A 22,340-nucleotide genomic window follows, 5' to 3' on the forward strand; every position below is an offset into this window, starting at 1 on the left:
TTGTCTACACATGTGCAGTCCAGAAAAAAGATCATCTAATTTACCACAATAACAAATGACACAAGGCATCACCTGTGTTGATGTTAGCTGAGAATACTTTGCGTCTTTTATTGATTTGCTTTCCTTCTTTTATTGATATTTGTTTTTATTTTATTTTTATTGATTTTTATGCTGATTTTTCCCCTTTCTTCCGTATGAGCTTACCTGCGATAGCTTCTGGACACTGGACACTTATAGATCATTAGGACTAAAGTGTTCTTAACAGTTCTTAACGTGTGTCTGTGGCCTACACACAGCTGAAGCCTGATTGCCCGTCTGGGCACCGAACAGCCTCAATAGCCTGGAAAGGTGCTAACCGCTAGGCTAACTAGCAACAAGATGCCTTCCCTCTCCACAGATGACTACCACAGCCTCCTGCAGAAGATTGCAGTACTGGAGACAAAAATTCATCGCTTAGAAGTAAACGTGGAGGTAAATGGACTGTGTGGAAATGAAACAACCTTGCCTTTGATTCAAAACAATGGCGATGAGCAAGCTAGTACACAGCTAAGGAGCACAGATAACATGACCAAGAAAGTAGACTCTGTGCATTATAATAAATCCTCAAGCGATAATCCCCCCTTGGACTGTCTTGGTGCAAAACCAAGACATAAATCATGTCTCCTGGAAGGGGGAGGACGTATCACAGGCAGGGCACAGCGAGCTGAAATCTCTGAAACCGACTGGCCTTCACTTCCTACGAGACAGAGAAGCTCTTCTACCCCTGTATACGGGAGGAAACAGGACTGGACAACCGTGAATAGGAAGGTTAACAACAAACCTCCAAAACAACTGAATGTCAAACTGCAGAACAGATTTGCTCCACTATCAAAAGACCCTGGATCTATATCGGACAACCATCCATCTAAAAGTAGCGAAGTAAGGTCTGAAAATCTGTTGAAAAGTGAAAGGCCACAGGGAAAGCTAAAGGCTAGGCCTGAAACTCTGATTGTGGGTGACTCTGCCGTAAAGGATGTAAAGGATGTGCGGTAAGAACACTCTGTCTCACAAGTCCTCTGCTTTCCTAAGGATACAGTCAACAACCTGAAGGAGAGAATTCTTCAAATTGCAGATGAATATCCAACTGTGACAAACATTGTTCTGCATACAGGGTCAAACAATGTGTCCAAACAACAGTCGGAGGTTCTGAAACGGGACTTTACTGGATTATTAAGTACTGTAAACTCTCTGAATGCAGCTGTATTCATCAGTGGACCTGTACCGCCCATCAGAGGAGGGGACGAGAGATTCAGGAGGGGACGAGAGATTCAGCAGGTTGTTTGCACTGAATAAATGGCTTATATCAGCATGTACTGACCACTTAGTGCATTTTATCAAGAATTTTAATATTTTTGGGAACGCGGGCATCTGTTTAAAGCAAATGGATTTAATTTTAACAAGTCAGGGGTGAAACTGTTCACCTCCAACTTGTTTTATTCCATACGTCATCCATCTGTGCTTGGTGCCAAGGCTGAGATAAACGAGAAGTTATCTCATAAAGAGGAAAAAACAGTACTCCAAGAACAGACAAAGCCCAGCAGAAACCTTGAGGAGGATCCTCATCTGCCCCCACCCCGGAAGAGCTTCAGAAAGGAGAGACATCAGAGGCAAGAAGAGGGGTCCCTATTTGCCTCCAACTCTCTCAACAACACCAACGACCAGGACCAGGGACCACGACCTTCCCCAGTCCCCCAAACCCCTGACAGGCCATCACCCTCCTCCCCCTCCCTTTCTCCCTCCTCCCCACACCTGAAATTCACTGAGGAGATGATGGAGCGGGTTAATGCTGGGCTCAGATCTACCCCCCGGCCCAATCCCTTTTTGTCCCCCATAAACTCCCCACCGGAGCAGCCAAAGGTTCGCCATCGAGCCCCGCCCTCAACAGAGCAATCGAAGTTACATTGCCCAGCCTCGTCCCCCTTAGTTCCTCCTTACCACCTTCATGCTCTGTCTCCGCAGTCTGATGTGTGATGTGTGGAGGGTCCGGGCTGCGAGGATTATGGCAGTGGTGACTTTTCCCAGGAGAAGCTGGGACCCTGTTTACTAGAAGGTTTTAAAATTTCTGTACTTTTAGATGACAGAAGGAGACATGTGGCCTGGTCAAACACAGAGAGCTGCACTCTAAAAGATCTTTAAATATAGTAAACATACCTTGTGTGCCACAGACTGCTCCCAAACACGAGGGGACAAGTAATACCTCTAAAACACTTAAGTTGGCTTTATTAAACGTTAGATCTTTAGCTGGGAAAACATTTTTAATTAATGATTTAATCACTGAGCACAGCCTTGATTTTATGTTTTTAACTGAAACTTGGTTGGACCAAAGTAACAGTGGAGCTGTTCTCATCGAGACGACCCCTCCTAACTACAGTTTTATCAGTGAGGCCAGGGTGAGCAGGAGAGGAGGAGGGGTTGCTGTCTTATTTAATGAATCATTTCAATGTAAGCAGCTATCTATTGGAAGTTTTCAGTCTTTTGAATATGTGGCTTTACAGCTGAAGGCCCCATCCAAAGTTGTGTTTCTTAATGTTTACAGGCCTCCCAAATACTGCACTGACTTTTTTAATGATCTCAGTGAACTGTTGTCTGTGATCTGTGTTGATTTCGACTGTGTAATTATTGTTGGGGATTTTAACATCCATGCGGACAACCCTCAGGAGAAAGGGACTAAAAACCTGAGTAACACTCTGGGCAACGTTGGGCTGACTCAGCATGTAACAGAGGCCACACATAATAGAGGACAACCTATACTGAAAAAGGACAAGCTTGACAAGACACAAATGAACAACTACAGGCCGATCTCAAATCTCCCATTTTTAAGTAAGATCATTGAAAAAGCAGTTTCTCAACAGCTCAATTACTTCAAAACAGAATAACTGATGCCTTCCCGTCAGGTTTTAGACAGAACCACAGCACTGAAACCGCTCTGACCAAAGTGTTTAATGACATATGTCTGAATACAGACAGTGGAAAAATGTCAGTCTTAGTTTTACTGGATCTCAGTGCAGCATTTGATACTGTTGACCACAACATATTACTCAAACGACTGGAGAACTGGGCAGGTCTTTCAGGAACTGTACTAAACTGGTTCAAAACATACTTAGAAAACAGGAAATACTTTGTATCAATAGGTAACTTCACATCTGAGCAGACAAGTATCACATGTGGAGTTCCCCAAGGTTCCATCTTGGGACCCCTTCTGTTTAAAATTTACATGCTCCCACTGGCACAGATTATAAAGAACAACAAAATAAACTATCATAGCTATGCAGATGACACACAAATATATATCACAATGTCACCAGGAGACCGAGGCCCTGTACAGGCTCTTGGTAAATGCATTGAGGGAATTAATGACTGGTTGTGCCACAATTTTCTCCAGCTAAACAAAAACAAAACTGAAGTAATAGTCTTTGGAGCCAAAGAAAAACGATTACAGGTCACCAGAGAACTTCAATCTATACACCTAAAAACCACAAACCAGGTGAGAAATTTGGGTGTAGTGATGGATGCAGACCTAAACTTAGATAAACACATTAAGACAATAACAAAATCCGCTTACTATCACCTCAAGAATATTTCAAGGATAAAAGATCTGATGTCTCAACAGGACCTGGAAAACCTCGTCCATGCATTCATCTTTAGTATTCTTGATTACTGTAACAGCATCTTTACAGGTCTACCTAAAAAAATCAGTCAGACAACTACAGCTCATTCAGAACTCTGCTGCTCGAGTCCTCACTAAGACCAAAAAAGTGGACCACATCAGTCCAGCTCTGAGGTCTTTACACTGGCTGCCTGTCCGTCAGAGGATAGACTTTAAAGTTCTGATCCAGGTCTATAAAGCTCTGAATGGTTTAGCACCAAAATACATCAGTGACCTCCTGACCCAGTATGAACCTTCCAGATCCCTCAGGTCATCTGGATCCGTTTTTTTATAAGTTCCCAGAGTCAGAACCAGACACGGAGAAGCTACATTCAGCTTTTATGCTCCATATATCTGGAACAAACTCCCAGAAAGCCTCAGATCAGCTGAAACACTCAGTTTATTTAAATCCAGGTTGAAGACTCACCTGTTCTCAGCTGCATTTAAATAAAACACCAAATCCACACTTTTAACCTTAAATTTCAAAACTTACATTTTAACTACTGATTTTATCTACTGTTCTGATTTTACCTACTGTTTTTTGTAATCAATTTTAAATCATGCTTTTTATTTGTTTTTGTTTTTTAATGTCTCTGTAAAGCACTTTGAATCACCTTGCTGTTGAATTGTGCTATATAAATGAACTTGCCTTGCCCTACAGGATGTTGTAGCAAAGAACAGACAGATCTGTTTGCAGAAAGTGGCTGTATGGATGTAAGTGGATGGGATTATTTTATAAGAAGTGAGTCATGATGGAGGCTTAAGAGCCAAAGTGTTTCTACACAGTGTCTAGACTATTGCACAGTGATACTACACTGATATAGTACAAAATATATCTGAATTTAATACAAGTATGAATAATGAGCCTTCTCTATTTGTTCCCATGCTTGCTTTATGTTGAACATTAATTGAAGTAAACAAGGAATTTGATCTGGGAATTTCTTTCATCACACTTTTCATCAAGAATATGGAGCTTCATAAATTTTTGTATCATTCCTACTTTATCTGGAACATATGTTTAGTACACTGGCCTTGAAGGACAAAGTGAGAGTGAAAAAATTTGAAAAGGAAACAAGATCTTAATCCAAAACACAGGAAAAAACAAACACAAACAGATTTGGCTGACATTTTTTTATGGACTGCTATTATGGCACCTTGCCACAAAGCTTATGTATTTATATAGATTAAAAAAACCCAAACAAAAAGACCCCCAACAACAACTAACCATTCAGATCCTGAGTATGTTTATCCAATGCTGGACAACATTTATTGGCATGCTGAGGAGAACTGTCAGGGTACTGGGTCTCCTGACCCAGCGTGTTAATTCTTTGTGATTTTTTTGTATTATTGTACTTGTGTGAGTTATTCTATGGTTTCTAGTTTTGATCCCTTGTCCTTCATGTTTCTCTGTGTCCCCTCTGTTCTGTGTAAGTCTGTGTCTGCATGTTTGAGTTTCCCTCTGTGGCTTTCAGTTCTTAGAGCCCTCTGCCTTATGGTTTACGTCTCTGTGTTTCTTAGTTGCTGTCTCCACCATGTCAAGTTCGCGTCTCTGTGTCTTACTTCCTGTTTTACTTTGAAGGTCCGTGTCTTATGTGAATATGTTCAGTTTACGCTTCCTTGTCTCGTCAGTTCTGATTTCCCCCAGCTGTGCTCTCCTTCTGTGTCTCATTCCCCTGGTTACTTCCCAGTGTATTTAAACCCTGTGTTTCTCTGAGTCGTGTCGTCCCTCATGCCGTGTGGATCTCCCTGTGAGTTTAGTGTGTTATTCCCCAGTTTAGTTTAGTTTAGTTTAGTTTAGTTTAGTTTAGTTTAGTTTAGTTTAGTTTAGTTTAGTTTAGTTTAGTTTAGTTTAGTTTGCTTGTTTTTCTGTGACCAGCAAATAAAGCTGTGGTTTTGAGTTCACCCTCGAGTCTGTGAGTCCTGCATTTTGAGTCCTCATCTCCTGCCTGCCACAAAGCGTTTTATGACAAGAACAGTCTTTTGGTGATCTATTGTTAGCTAAATGTAAGTAAATATTAATAATAATAAAAAAAACTACAGACGTTATGTGGCCTAGAGTTCCAGCACCTCAGAAAACAGTGAGTCACATTATTATGGCTTTTACAAATGACCTCTCATTTGGTGGTGTCCTTAAGCAATGAAATGTGGGGCTGCTCATGAATAGCAGCAACGATCCACACACACATTAACAGAGTAACATGTGAAAACACACAAAGATACATGCACACTGCTGTCACAGTGAAAGATAGTTATGAAACCCGAGTAGACAACGCTTGCTTCATGCCAATTAAACACTGGCACAGCTGGAATACATGGTAACATACACAGAAACCGAGAGTGGAGAAAAGTTGTAATGACACAGCAAGAGAGGAGGGATTAGGAACAAAAACATGGAAAAAAAACATGAAAAAACAAAAAAGAGAGGAAAGTGCCGCTGTTGAAGGGCACAGACAGGCTGTTATAAAGTTATGTCATTGCACCAATCTTAGAATATTTTCTTTATAATCCTGAGACATATGTTTACATTTTTGTTGTTTAGATCTCTTAAGGTGGAGACTCCACAGACCTATGAGCTCATACAGATTATGAAAAGATATTTAACACACAAGAGTGGAAAAAAAAAGTCAGACAGGTTTTAATGTGAACTTTTAGAAATTTTAGTTTTTCTTTTTTAAATCCTAAAACTGTAATTAAACACAGATAGCTCTGATCAAACAAGGGGTATTTGTATAACCATAAATGAATTATCTGTGAGAGAAATGTAACTCATTTAAATGTCAGTATGTTGTTTGATTGAAAGTCATGTGGTGATAAGTCCCAGTGACATTTTTTACAATTATTCTTATCAGATCAGGTTTAAATACTGAAACACGTTCACAGAAAATAGTTTTTTTTAAGCTGATTGTGGAGTATGAAAGAATTATGCACTCAACACAATTACACACACTTTACTAATGAAAAAGTTACATGATGCAAACTGAAGGATTCAATATTTTTTTAAACTTAACGAATGAATATGAGAAGAAAAAAAACCAAACTTCCCAGCCTGAGTTTTGCTACTTTCTTTGGCAAAAACAAAAGAAAAAAATCTCTGACCTAACTGTTGGATTTAATGGCTGGAAAATGTGTGTGTGTACTGATGTTGCACTGACCTCTTTTTCTTACAAAATCAATTAAGATGGCAAAAATAAAACCAGAAATTTTGATCATATTTCCCATAAATGTCTCTTCCATCAGGTTCACCTTCACTGAACTCCAGACATTACACCTAGTTTGAAGGAACAATAATCAGAAGCTCCACTGGTCAATGTTTTGAAATGTTACAAATGTTCTGTTGTTTCGTATGATTGAAATCAAAAGAGAATTAACACGAGAATATAGATTCCACATTTCCATATCCTTCGTGCTTGAATCCACGAAGTAAATACTGAAAGTTCATTATTGAACTTGAAAATACCGTTTAACAAAAAAAGCATCTTCGTCTTTAGTTCCTTTTGTATCGTGTGGCAAATCTTGGGTTAGCTCAGTCAGATCAATCTTAAAGATCACATTAGATCAGATTATTGAATAAGAATGAGCTGTAGATTTACCACACACTGACAGCCTAACAAAAATTCTTAACTTATATTATTCAAACTGTAGAATTCGCTTCATTGTAGTGATGTTTGCTGGGGTTTGTTGGTTATCAAATCAGCCTTAGAGACTGTGTGGCTACAGCTAGACCTTCCTTACATTAGGTCAGACATTCTTACAGCAGAATTTTGCAGTTATCTGTAAAGACATGAATTTAGTTTGAATAATTTTGCCATTATCACATTAAAATCCAAATTTCTACCATTGGGATACCTTTGGAATGAGGGGCCTGAGCTTTCTCTTTGGCTGGCAACCCATACCCTGAAGCACAGCCCGTTCTCACTCCCAAGGCGTAACATCCCGACGATTGCTCAAGTCCTGCGGCGTTCCTGAGGAACGCGAAAGGTGACCTTCCGCGTTCTTATGCTACGTGCCGAGTTATGGGTGAAATCCAGTACAATCACGGTCCTGAGGTAATACACATTCCAGCCATGTATTCTAGCCCTAACCCCAACCTTGTCCCTAATGCTAACCATAACCTTATCCCTAGCCTTAACCATCACTATAATGACGTTAAACGGTGTTTTCCAAAGGATTTAAGTAAAATGAACGAACACATGTAGATTGATTCCAAATGGTTTTCATGTTTCCTCGTTTTTCCGATCTCATCATTTAGGGACGTGTTAGGTGCCTGGAAGCGTAATATGTTGACGAATTGTCACCTAGCATAAAATATTAGTTTTTGGGAGTGAGAACATGTTGTGAAGCAAGACCCCTGCAGCAAAGATTGGGTTAGGGTTGTAGGACATTACATCATATGAAATGTGGTTGTGAATGGTTACCTGTATTCAGTAGCAGATGACCTGTCTAGTGTATCCCATGATTCACTATACATGGGATACTCATGGGACCCCCATGGCCCTCAACTGGACAAGCGGTTAAGAAAATGTATTTATGCATGTATGCATATATGTATTTATGCATGTATGTATTTATGTATGTATGTATGCATGAATGCATGTATGTATGTATGTATGGATGGATGGATGGAAGATTGCAAAACAGTTCACTAAGCAACTCGAGCTGCATTGCATCAGACACAGTAACATGCCTCACGTCATTTACCAAACACAACCTCCCAGTTTGGCAAGCTATTTTGACCATGCTGTTTTGACCCTGATGGATGAACCAAACCATCCATTTGTAGGCTTTGATGGGATGTTTACTTGTCACTCCTCAATTTGTATATCGTATTGGAGTGATGAGCTCTGGTGCCTGGACACCGAACTCTAGCCGTAGTCTTCTGCTGTAACGAAAGAATCATTTCAGATGTGACTTGTCTGGCTGAACTAACATATGGAAGCCGTAACTAAAATCATCTGGTGTATTTACCCTTAGCAGGCAGATGTTACCGTAAGTTATACAGTTTTTGCATCAGTCATCAAAAAAAGTCTTGGAGCGATATTTTAAACAACTTCTCATGTTTCTGTTATTAATGCAACAAGTACCATGTGTGGCACGAAGATCACAGCAAGTCAGAGAAATTAAAGACAAATGAACTGAATAAGAAGAGAAGAGGAAAGAGATGAGAGCAAAAAGGAGGGTAAACATGGATAGAGATGTAAAACCTTTTTTGGCCGAGGTGACTGAGAGCTAACAACAAACAAATGGGGCTAAAGAGCTAAAACCAATGACAGAGCAGAGTGATTGAGTTTTCATTCTGTATGTAGAGTCTAAATTTAACCCACAATTGTTTCCAGGCTCAGGAGAAATGGCATCCCACCCACATGTGAAGCAGACACGAGATCATGGGTCTCATTCAGTTTCAGTTGTCATCAATCAGCTTGGGCTGTGTCCCCTGCCAGCATTACATCATGGCATACCTATTTTGACTTTAACAAGCCAGAGAAGTCATTTGGTGCACTGGCAGCGAGAGTCATACCACGTCGGGACTAATCAGTTCTGCACAAATTGGAGGAAGAACATTCAGAGCTGCTTAAAAGCCCTGGGCAATATTCCCACAATGTAAAATCATGTTTGCATGCTAGGGTCACTTGTGCTTAATCACACTACAAGCATCCACTGGCTCAGATGTGCTGTTGTTAAAGATCTTTTGGGGCATTAAGGTCCACCCAAAGGGATTAATTATACTATGATGTAAAGTTCTCATGTTCTTGCATGTTTTTAATGTATTCTCTTGATATATATGGTACATTTTATTTTGCAAAGGTCACACTGGCTGTACAGTACAATGCAAAATCTCTAGGTTCTCAGAGGGATCTGACTGTTCACCTATACAGCCATAATGATAATAATGAAAAGCAAGCCGCAGTTACATGAAGAACAAGGAGCTTTGCAACAGATGGTGCAGCTTCTATAGAGCCACAGTCTCAATATAATGAAATCATGGGGTATTACGTGATCACAGAAGACAATGTAGCAGAATAACTCTACAGAAGAGCTTTGGGAAGATGTTTAGCAAGTTCAGCAAATTCAGTAAGTGTACCATGTAAGCCATTCTCGCTAATGCTTTTATGTTCTATGTTTTTACATTATTATGATGTGTCATATTTTAATTTCAGCACTTTGTGATTTTTATCTGTGAAAGGTACTATAAAATGCATTTTACTTACTTAGTTACTTACTAACTGAATCTATCAGCACATATTTCCAAAGAATTTAAACCAAATGACCTGTTTGAGTGTTGCGTGTCAGTTTAGAGGTCTTCTTTCAAGTTTTTAATAAAGTATTAATGTTTTCTCTATTCTCTATTAACGCTATACTCCAACTGTTCTTCTTCATTCCTATTCATATTTTGCTGATGAGAACAAACAACATCTTTTTGCTCACCTTCTAATATTGTGAGGTTCTTCAGAGCCATGGAGTGCTCCCAGTCCTTCAAACGGAGGTCCTCTGTGATTGTGTTCAGGATCTCCATCTCATTCCTCAACTGGGCCTCCGTGTGGACGTGGGTCACCCATAAACTGCTGGTGTCCTCTGTTATGTTGCTGATCTGGATCTGAATGTGGGACGTTTATGACTCAGTTTATGAAAAGTAGATCTGATGTAGAGGTAACTTTTGTGCAAGCTATTATGAACATCTAACCTGTAAGTCACGTATCTTCAAATGGTGAATACTGACATCGTTGCTGAAGGTGTGGTTGACAGCTCCCACTGTCCAGTTGACTTCGTCTAATTTTTCCCTCAGTTCACTCACATGACTCGAGGTTTCCCTAAAGTAAATCAGAATCCCACAGAAGTCCATTTGAATGTTATTAAATGCAGTAGACTACAAAAACTGTATTAAACGTGTACCTCAGCAGGACGTCATGATCACGAAGCCACGTGGATGCTCGGGCCACCTCCGAACTCAAGCTCGTCAGGTTCCGACCCGCGGAGCTGCTTAGCGAGGACAACCTGTCATCCAACTGCACCAGGTAGCCTTCTGACTGTAGAGAGTGAGCCTGCATGCTCCTCAGCTCCACCTCCAAGCCCTGCAAGGAAAAGGACTCGGACTAATGGTAGTATTTCTATCATCAGCCTTTATTTTTCAACCTTAAACTTAAATTAATTAAGCATTGTTGGTTTGTTGCCCTTCAATGCTCCCCCTTTGGCACTTCTCTTTTCACCAGCTAGCCAGTTTGCAGAAGCCCCTGACTGAGCCATGGCCTCAGAACAGTGGCCGTACCAATGCAACCCCACTGGCAGCTGAAGGTTGAGAAAGGGTTGAAGTAGAGATTCTTAAAAGAACTCTGCAACACATCTGGTGTCAACAGCAGAGGCATCAAAAAAGAAATGTTTTTGCTAAATCACTGTCTAGATAGATCAGATAGAGGAGATCCATAAGCAAAAAAAAGGTCAAGTACCACCAACTGTTGTGCCTACAGTGAACCCAATCAAGTGAGCTACAGATCCCAGGCCAGTCAGTTAAGCTCCTGCTAACAACAGAGGTGTGGAATAGAAGAGCCCTAAAGAGTATTCTTAAAAACACTACAGGGTGGCTGGGCATCTGGTCAAATGTGGGAGACGAGCTTGTCTCTAACGATCAAAGCACCAAAACACTCAATGATGCCTAGGGTGAACCATTTCTGAGTATTCCTGTTTAAATTGGGCCACCTTCATTAATCACACTTTCCTCTATAAACATTTAAGATACAATAAAATGGGGCATCCAGATATCTTGTGTTGTACCTTGATGAAGATCTCCAGCCTCTGTAGCCAGTTGCTGTGGTTCTGGAAGAGGTTTTCCAGTTTCCAGATGTTCTCCAGCAGGTCAGCCTGTTTGGACTCCTCTCCCAGGGTCTGCTGGAGCAGCTGGGAGCGCTCTGACATCCGGGTCGCATTCTCCGTCAGCACCTCCTGCCGCTGAGAAGACACCTGGGAGCGAGAGACTGGGGAGGGAAAGAGTGTGGAAGAGAGTCAGAGATTTGTTCTAAGTGTTGAAGCAACGATCCCTCAGCTAAAGCAAAAGTCCCCAAATCGAGTTTCATTTACTATCAATCACGGAGCTCGCCAGCACTGTAATGTAGAGCAGATGTTGAGTCAGGCGCCTGCTGTGATTCTGGTTGTCTATTTATGCTGAATGTATTGTTTGGTTAAGTCAAGACCTAAATAGTTTTACGAGTTTCTTTACTTGGAGTGCATATATAACATGACATTGTGGAAATTCTGCCTTCATTTTGAGTAATGCTGAAGTTGGCTTCTGCATGCCGGTATTTATCCAATGCTTGGAGTTTTGTTTCACAGGTATGATGCATTGACTTCCTATGATAAAAATTCCATTTCAAACATACTTCCCTCCTTCTTAACAGTCTACCTAGTGTTCTGACATCAACACCTACAAGGGTTATATAGTACAAAATTGAGGACGAGAGGACTTTTTTTTGTCATTCTACATTAAATATAAAACCAAAGTGAATCCTTTCTATTAATGAATTTCAATTCTGGAGACATGGTTAAATCTAAGCAGTGGCTGTTTAGCTGTAACATCGCATTTGATGATGGTTAAAGCGCAGAGGAAAATTTCTCGTCTTGCATTTTCTTGTTGCATAAAGGTCACTTCTCTAGCCTCGCTCTCTTTTGTACCGTATCTAATGAGAAAAACCACCATGGTTTTATGTTATGTTGAAAGCATGCTGCATAGTAACAGCTCGATAGCCTGGCAGATATTTTGAAACCAGATCCTCAGCGCTGTGCCACGATGGCAACCTCTTCTCTGCAGGACCAGTGTGTGAAAAACCTTCAAAAGGAGAAAATGGACGAACTGAGGAAATGGGAGGAAGCAGATTATTCCCTTCACACATGTTCCTCGACACGCTAATGCCCCTAACAGCTCGATATCACACACTCTGAATATTCCCATTACCACGAATCTAAGACAGCAGTGTGTTTCTGCATGTGTGGCTTCATGTTCCTGCATTGTGGCCAGGAATCAGCAGCATGACTTCAGGGAAAGAAAAGTGCTGCAAAGCCGCAGCACTGCAAACAAACCATCTGAATTTCATCTCATTATGTGTGTTAGGTTTATTCCTAATGACCTGAAAAACTAAATAAGCTGCAATCTGTCCACTACACAGGGTGAACCTGACACTATGGAGCGTATCAGGAGTACTTCTACATGAAAACAAAGAAGGGAAAACATGAACAAGAAGCTGTAGGATAAGAAAAAGAAGAGGAGGTAAGAAAGAAAGTGATGAAAAATAGAGCAAAGGAAGAAGGAGAAGGATAATCGCACAGGCAAATCTTGTTTGCAGTTGTGCTTATTGTTTGGGACAGGTACCATGAGTAGAAATGCAAAGCTCAAGTTACACAGTTTGGTTCTCATGATCAGAAAAACGCTTGAATGATGACAGGTGTAGAAGTCAGCCAGTTATGGTTCCCCATTTGAAAACACTGAGAATGTTAGAAGAAAAAAATGTTGGTGCATACACCACAAAGTTACTGTTTGTATCGTCTTAAAACTATTTTGAAAATGTAATCGTTATTATCTTTCAAAGACTATTTTAGACATCGGTCATCTTCACTCTTCTTCACCTGCCTAAACTAAAAAGCAGTTTCAGACTGTGAAGAGTTTCTCTCTTAATGTCATATACACATCTTAATCTTATACAAGTCTGTACAAAGCCTGATATTTATATGTTATCTACTCTTGAGGTGAAGCTAAAAGCTTGAGGTAACACAGCTTCTCCGGTCACAGCTGGGAAGCTGGGAAATAACCCGTGTTAATAGGTCAGGTCAACAGAGTCGCTGGTGTTTTTAAACCTTTTCTTTACAAGCTATCTGAGAACCTTGCATCACTTTACTGGATTTTTGACTTACTTTTATTTCTTGTTATGTTACTTTAAACTGTGTTTGGCTTTATTTGTCATATTTGCTTAAAGGACCAGAGGGAAAAGGAAGGAGGAAACAATTTATGGTTCTCCACTGACTTTGGTTTGCATGAAGGTGTCTCCTTGCCAATTCCATCTACTGGTAAAACAACTTAAAATTGCTTAAAAGCTGTAGTAAAGTGGCATTAACCACAACAGGATAACTGGAGGTTTTTACATACTTCTAACTGAAAAACTGAGCATTTAAATGGACAGACAGAAACTTGAATATAGTCAAAAGAAAAAAAAGATGTGAGGGTGAAAGAAGAAGGGCGAAACTCATAACTACATCTGCAACAAGTACGTTGACACTGATGAAACAAATATATAAATGCCAGTTTCAGGCTGCTGTGTTTCTATAAATTATGCAAAATCATTTCAACAGTATGAAGCCTATAGAAGGATGTGGCATAAACTTAATATATTGACAAGGGCCTTGGTAGCTTGTACATAGTTTTCATTAGCTGTCAGCTAACTAAATGTAGGGTGCATAAATATTTCTTCTGACATAGCAACAGTTGCATGTTGAGACCAAATGTTTCTGCTCCACTGGGCAGCTTTCAGAGAATGAGGCGCTACAGTCTGTCAGTCACTGTTTACTTCATTCTATGCTGCTTGTGTACATGCAGAGTTTTGAAAGTGTTCTATAAATAAATATTATTATTGCAATTAAACATGATCTGCCAACACATGTTTTGCAGGACCTTGGATGTTGTCTTATGGTTTCAGGCATTATGATGTCACACAAAGAAGGTCCAGGGTTTGAGCTTGCATGTTCTCCCTGTGTGTATGTGGGTTCTCTCTACAGTGCTCATATGATCCAAAGACATGCATGTTAGGTTAACTGGTGGTTTGGTCTGTGGTCTGTGATATGAGCACAAATGGGTGTCTGTCTCTGTGTGCTGACCCTATACAAGACTGGTGATCTGTCCAGATAATGCCACAGTGTTTTATGGCAGTTGGATGGGTATCTGTCTGACCTGTGGCCCTGTGTTGAGGGAATGGATCCTTCCATTAATGAGCTATGAAAAATATGGCATGAAGATTTCATCAACACCACTGGTTGAGATGCAGACCCAAACAGAGTTTTCACAGTGATATTACACATGGCTGCGGATATTTGGATTCACTGGTCCCTCAGACCTGTTGTCATGGATTTTCAGTCCAGTTTGTAATTTAGTATACCTCAGCGCTTTCTCCCCATTTCCCTTCATGAAGAATGGCTTTTAGAGAGCCATCCTTCCACTGAGACCATCGCTGATGAGGCTTCAGTGAGCAGTAACTGGATTAACTAAAGGTCCAGATGCATGTCTCAGGTCCTTTGTCAGGTGTTTTCTGTCTACCCTTATTAAGCATGTGGCTTTTAAATATTGCTCAGTTTTCTAGGATTGATATTTCCTTTTTATCCTCCACTTGTCCAGTTTTCTCAATTTTGTTGGAACACACTGCACACCATGCTGAGATATACCAAGTTCTCAGCTAATAGCTCTTTAGGAATGAACTTGTTGGTCTAAAAGTTTCTATCTGTCAAACTATGTTATCATTGATATTTTTCATAGATACAAATGAGGGGTTTTTGTTACAGGGTGCTAGAAACAAAGTGCCAAAGTTCTTCTGCTTAAAACAAATTCTCACAAAATTAAGCAGTAAATGTCCAAAAAAACAAGAAAAAAAGAAAGACATTAAGAAAACCTGGAGAACTATTGCTCAATACCGCTTGAAAAATTACAATAAAGTCTGGCTCCTTGGAAGTAAAATAGAAAGAAATGAAGGGTGTTTCAAGACTTTTGTATTTGTACATCTCTTTCAGTCATTAACCCCAATCATTAAGGTCCTCTCAGCTTTTAAGGTGTGCATTTGTGACTTCAGGCAAAGCTGATGAGAAATGGCTTGAAAGTTGAGACATACGCCTGACAAATCCATTTCAAAACTCTTAAAGCTCAGCTCTGTAGGATGGGAAAGTCATCTTGTCTCTTTTCCAACCCCCTTCTATTCTTTGCTGTGTATTTCACACAAGAACACAAGCACACATACACACACACAGTGGCATGGCAGAAATATTCAAAACAGATTAGCCCCATATTCACAGCTTCATGGTCTTTGAGTTCTTCTGTCGAGACACAGAGGAGGCAGACACTTGATCCATTCATGTATCAAATGCTGGGAGCACAGGCCAGCTCAACAGCTGGGCTTCTCTGTGTAATGTGGAAGAGTCCCACTTTGTCAGTATATATGAATGTGCAGATGATCTGAGGTATCATCTGCATTCAGCGAAGCAAACCACCCTGTTCTGAGCAAAAACTGTTTAGATGGTTCGTTAAAAAGAAACAACCAGCGTGAGGTTACAGATGTAACTGTTACCAGTAGAGTACGGCTGTGCAGGTGAATTGGTTTTAAACTCTTTCTCTTTATGTCACGGGTTATACATATGTGAATTTAGTACAGTGTACACATTCCCCTCCTGGCTTTTTACTTTAGGAAAAGATCATGGTCTGGATTAAAATGTCACAAACTGGGAATTATAGAACTGCCTTATTAATGCCATGACCTGGTGCATCCAGGTCCATAGCTAAAGGAGGCCTTGTACATAAATTTACTATACCAGAGGCTTTGAGTTTGGGACACCTCAAGCACCAGTATAAGTGATGACAGGATTTTGGTAACATTGGTGCACAACACAATCAATGTGGTAACCATAAACTAGGTTTCAAAATCCCTAAAAATGTTATTAGCCCTGATCCAGTGATGTACAGGTGCACTATGACATCCCATTTAATGTGCTTATAGGTGCAACAGATGATTTGAAAATAGGCATAAGATAAGATATAAGACTATACTGAGCGTTTATGGGCTCTAAAATATCAAAACCAAACAGATTTAGGGGCGTTCGGATTTTAACAAATTGGTCAAAAATGGAAGTGAAAAAAAAAAAAAAAATCACTTGAAGTGGAAAGATTGTGTGCAATGCAGTTATGATTCATGCAAGTCTACAGTAGCACTTTCGTGTTAGTTATATCTATAAATACAAAAGCAGGGTGGTCAGAGAGGACTAGGAACTTAAAGGCGAAGACAATACTGCATCACAACATTTGCCGCGTACCACTTACAGTGATGGTATGGACGATGATGGGTGTAAGATGTTGTGTTTGTCCTATAAAAAAAAGTATTGTACTTTTAGAAATAAGAGGCTGTGTTGATTTTGGGAATATCTGGCAACTTTGTTATTGCCTGTAACTTATGTGTCATATTACACGTAGATACCTTGGAGACCTAGTGGTAAGTTCTAAATGTTTGTACATGTACGTGAAAAACCTAAAGTATTTCCCTATGTACACAGGCGCGCGCGCGCACACACACACACACACACACACACACACACACACACACACACACACATACACACACACACACGAACAAAGAAAATCGTTTGACATTGTTTGACAGCGAGGGGAGACAGAGTGAGGTCTATCAGAGTTGCACTCCTGTGTGAGCAAAGCCAAAGCCAACATGTTGCCTTCATTTATCTCTTTATCTGCACCCTCTGTGTGTGTGTGTGCATACTTTTATAACATATATATGGTTACTCACCCTCCTTTTGGATACAAAATCCAACATCAACGTAATAGTTAGGTTTTGGCCAGTGGTGATTACGGTCAAGATAAGTCTGCAGGAAATGAATTTAAGTCAGTGCAATGTCCTGTGAAGTGATCGATCTGAGTTTTCGACCTTGGTAGCCTGAGAATCAGGCAAATCTGAGAGCTCATGTTTCCTTTGCTCTGGCAGAATCCATCTGGCTCTTCTCCTGTTGAAACATAGTTCGACCTGGCCTCGTTTTTGCCGAGCCAATCACAACTGTTTATCTGATATGGTTTGTATTTGATTTGATGGCTGACATCTCTGTATTCCATTTACAGTTTCCATCTCTCAGTCCTCATCAGTGTTTCAATGCTCTGATTGCTTATAGGTCTGTCCTGTGGCCTCGAAAGGTATTTTGATCTCTGATCATTTCCAATTCCGCTTTGAAATCTAAACTGAACAGTGAGGTTTCAAACTGGGAAGGCATTATTTGGATAGTGAAGATATTCTGGGATGTTGAGACAGACCTGCAAAGCCATCTTTGAAGTTACAGTTCAGGGTTTTCTGTGTGGAATGTGCTAAAATTACAGAAGTTGTATCTTGTGAAACATGCTTCAGTATTTCTGGTGTCAAACTACATCCACAGAATGTGTTGCTACAAAAGAACCAAAAGTTACTTTGGATCTAATAAAGCATTTGCACTGTTAATTTCTGCTTTTTTGGTGTGTTTTTCTTTTATATGGGTGTGCGCCACTGACAACAGAGCCAGTGAATGAAGTGAAGCCTCCAAGCTACTTCCAGCAGGCAACTAAAGTTGGCGTGCATCACTATCTTAACATAACTACATGCCCTCCTAATTTGGTGGTCTATTTTAGGCCTCATCACATAGGATTAGAGACAAATCAGCGGCCCATCAACAACTTTCAGCCACTAGAGAAAAATGTGTATATCCTCACTGACTGGTGAGTGATTGTTGGCAGTTGCTACATGGCGAAAGAAGTTGTTTATAGTGTTCACCAGCTAGTGAAACTAGAAAAAGTACAACCCAAACTGGAAACGGAGACTGTTCACCTTCGAAGTAAAAGTTTTGTGTTATCAAGCCATCCTTTTGTAACTTTTACTCTGAAGGCTAACAGTCCCAACAAGTTTTTCTGCTGCTGTCTTTTTCTGTCATGTCACAACACTTGGTGTTTATATTTTGAAAGTTATAATTTTGTTCACATCATGTTTCATAAGCGCCTTTCTTTGATTATCATATATTTTGTTATTTACTTCAGTTAAAATCTAATTTCCTGACAGTTAAATTGAATTTAGTGTAATTGAATTAGTTTTGCGCAACATCGGTATGAACTTGCAGGAGGTCTGCATGTTTAATTTTATGTCCGTTCCTGTATGTTCTTGCACATTAATGTGAAAGGCAAACAGTTTCTCATTAAACAGCCCCTCTGAGCTGCAGGTCTTTCATCATCCATTGCTCTGTTGTGTACAAGTCAAATGTCCTGCAGTGCTCTGTCTTCTGGCCTGCACCCATGGTTACTAATCTCCCTGTTTAGCTCTCTCACAGGCTTTTTAATAAAGTTGCTTAATACACAGGAAGTCTCTCTCACTCACTGTGTGTGTGTCAAAGAAATGAAAGCAGCTTCTTTTAAGGACCATTACAAACAGATTCAGTGAATGACTTCACTTATCCATTTTTTTGTACAAATTTGTAGAACATGGTGATATATTTCAGGGTGCTTTGGAGAACAACATTAGCAATGATTCCTATTTCCAAATAGTCAAACAACAGAGTTTCAATAGTGCTTTTTTTGTTTCAGTTGTACACAGCGCATTATTCTCAAAATACTGCGTCTTTATTGTCTAAAAGGTTTGTCTACAAATGTTATTTACAATTTTTTTGCTTCCAAAAAATTACAATTTTCCAAAATATTAAATATGTATATTTGTTCTTAACTTTTTGAGCAAAATAATATATATTCTAGTAAAACTATTACTTTCTCTCACTTCTTCCACATTCTGATGGTCCCGTTTGAACTTCGGCAGGTATTCTTGACCATACATGCCTAAATGTATTTACTTGCTGCCATCTGATAGGCTGATTTATATATTTACATCAATGAGCAGTTGAACAGGTATATCTAATGAAGTAGCCAGTGCGTATACATTGTGTACTATTTTGCCCTTGATCCTATATTCCAGCTTCTTTCTGGCTTGGAAAATCCAGCAACAATCATCCATAAAAATAAACATACTCAATGTTTGGATGCAGTTTGGTAATGAATGCCAGCACACAGACATGCAAACACACACATGCACACATGCATATACACACACACACACACGAGTAAACAAGGTAAATGAAGTTGTCAGACAAGCAATAATTTTTTTCTTATAGCAGAGTTCATTGTTCTTTCTGTACTGTTTATCTTTCTTTGCAGCTGCAATATGTCATGTCAATTATTTTATAGCCCCAGAATCAGTTTGAGTTGCTTTCTGGAGGCTGTTTGATATACAAAGATAGTTGTAGTTGCAGTGCATATGAAGCTAAGTATACAAAGATCACACCAACTTCTACTGTTCCTAGTTAGTGTGGTCTCTGTATACACTACATTGGACAATCTGGGATCATGTGTGTGGCATTGAATACGCAGGTTCTGAGTTTTCTGTTCAAACTTCTCATCACAAGTGTGATTTTTGTTGCCCACAGAATAAAAGTAGGAATGTAAATATAATCTCTATGATGATACCCGTCCACCTATTCATTATGCAGACCTATGCTTCACTATAAATAAACTCCTACACTGCAATTTATGGTATAACCCCTCAAAGCAAAAGTTTGAAGCTCACAAGGTTTTCATCAGTGGACCTCCATGAAGGAGTCAGATATGGCAGATAGAGTTGTGACAAAAACTTCTGAGCCTCCACTTGTCTGCTCCTTCTGTGATGGTGACCTTTCCATCTCCATACAGACTTTCATTTTAAGGAAAGACATCTGATCAGTCACCGATGTGGAGAAGGTGTTGTCTTGACATTAACCAGAGCACTGTGTTTGAATCATAACAGGGCTCACCAGTTATCCAACCCAAATACAGCAACACTGAAGGGCCAGAACAACCAGTTCCAGCAGTTTGAGGCTGGAACTGGTTTATTCATTCAAAAAAATCAAAGCAGAACTGAGAAAACAGTTTAGCTATTGAGACATTTAAGCTGGCAGAGATGCAAATTTTCTTTAAAAAAGATTAATCAAATATTGACACAATTTTTCAGTAGACAACTTAAACTAATTCAACATTCACAGACCATATAATGTAGCTCTAAAACAGAAAATTGAATTTGGTGCAGATTTCATAATTGACCAACCAGCAATGAAAGTGATCTGACCTGTGAGACAGATGAAAAATAGCAAACTGGAGAACCATTAAAACAGCTGTTTCTCACCTAAAAATAGGCGATTTTCAGTGTGTTTAAAACACAAACTCAGACGTTATTGTATAACACTGTTTTTCACATGTGTTAAAAACTAAAAAAGACCGGCCAGTAGTCAGACAAGAACTGACCAACATCCTTCTTGACTTTGAAGGGATGCCAACGCAGGAAAGAGGGAAGGAAATAAAGAAGAAAGAGTCTTTTACTGACCTGCAGACCTGAAAGCCTTCCAGCAGTGAATGAGAATGAAATTACAGGATCTTAAAATCCGAAAGTGAACAACCTGCCTTCTTTAAGCTCACATCAAAAAGACAGACATTACTTTATTTGAAGAGGAAGAAAAACAAAAGGTTGGATTAATATCCGGAGTAAAGCTTAGTTACTGCTTTGATGAAACTGGAGTGTGATAAAGATTAAAATAGACAGCTCTTTTCTTTTAAACAATTGCAGAGAATCAGAATAAAATAAACAGAAAGAAATAAGGAAACTAAAATTACTATCACTACATATAACATCTACTGGCAAATTTGAGTAAAAACAGTTGATCTTTGACTCTTTGGATATAAAATGTTATCACTATCCTGAATTTGTGACATAGTTTTGTATAAATTCTTGATGCATGACCAAAAACGTGATTGTTAAATTCAGAGCCCAGCTAAACCAGAAACCCCTTCAAGAAATTCTTTCCAGGCATTTCTTTTTCACAAACTGACTCGTTTACTGTGCTCAAACTCAGTGAGGTCTTTAGAACCACCCACTCTTTTAAAAATGTTTTTAAAGGCAGACTGCATGGCTAGATTTTAAACACTCTGTTACTATGAAACTTAAAACACCCGGCTTCAAAAAGGTGTGGTCAATACTTTTGTCCAAATAGTGTAGGTCTAACTATATCTGTGTGTAGTTTGGTGCTGCAGTAGTGACAGAAGGAAACTCCACCCATTCCTTTTTAACAGTATACATGAGTTTGGTTCATGGACGTAGCAAATCTCAAGACTTCTTTCTACCCAGCCATCTCTCTGATTAAGTGACATAATCTCTCCAGTGTGTTTTAGGTCTGCCTGGAAGTTTCTTATATACGCAAAAGATCTCACCGAGCAGACATCCAGGAGGCATCATGTTAAGTTTCCCAAAAAAAGCTTAGTTGGCTCTTTTTTATTTTAAAAAGTAGTGGTTTTAGTCAGACTCTCCCAAATGCCTGAGATCCTCAACCTGTCTTTGAAGGTGGTCAAAGTCACCATTTGGAGGAAGCTTTTTTGTTTCTTAAGTTTCATTCTTATAGTCACTATTCACAGATAATGGCCATAGATCAAAGTAGCATAGATTGATCAAAAAATAAAGTCAATTTCACGCTCAGCTCTCTTCACCACAAAAGACCACAAAACCTGCAAAACTGTATTCATCTGCCAGTCTCCTGCTTCACTCATGACCTGAGATACTTGAACTTCTACTCTTGGGGGAGTATCACATTCCCAACCTGGAGTGAGGACTCCACCCTTAACTATATGAGAACCAAAGCCACAGATTTGTAAGTGCTAATTGATTTCTTAGCTACGTCACTCTCCTGCAAACTGCTCAAGGCCAAGCTGGAAGTCGCCAACAGAACCCCCCCTCTGCCCCTTAGCTGTTCCTAAAAGTTCTGTCCATAAAAATGATGAACAGAATCTGTAAAGAAACTCAAACCTACATATACATCTAGTAGATTACTTCATATA

At 39.6% G+C, this 22,340-nt stretch overlaps 1 protein-coding gene across 2 annotated transcripts in view; it reads right to left on the bottom strand.

Annotated features, from left to right (window-relative positions):
• Positions 1-22,340, bottom strand: part of scara5 (scavenger receptor class A, member 5 (putative)) — a 112,509-nt gene that overhangs the window by 47,562 nt on the left and 42,607 nt on the right. For both annotated transcript variants that reach the window (XM_040017331.1, XM_040017330.1), the window contains 4 exons: positions 11,450-11,649; positions 10,574-10,752; positions 10,365-10,491; positions 10,109-10,277 (listed from right to left, as the gene is read on the bottom strand). In XM_040017331.1, the coding sequence (XP_039873265.1) occupies positions 10,109-10,277; positions 10,365-10,491; positions 10,574-10,752; positions 11,450-11,649 (675 nt within the window). The remainder of the gene's footprint in view (positions 1-10,108; positions 10,278-10,364; positions 10,492-10,573; positions 10,753-11,449; positions 11,650-22,340) is intronic.

The sequence above is a fragment of the Simochromis diagramma genome, unplaced genomic scaffold, assembly GCF_900408965.1.
Source record: "Simochromis diagramma unplaced genomic scaffold, fSimDia1.1 OVJJ01000802.1, whole genome shotgun sequence".
Lineage (NCBI taxonomy): Eukaryota > Metazoa > Chordata > Actinopteri > Cichliformes > Cichlidae > Simochromis > Simochromis diagramma.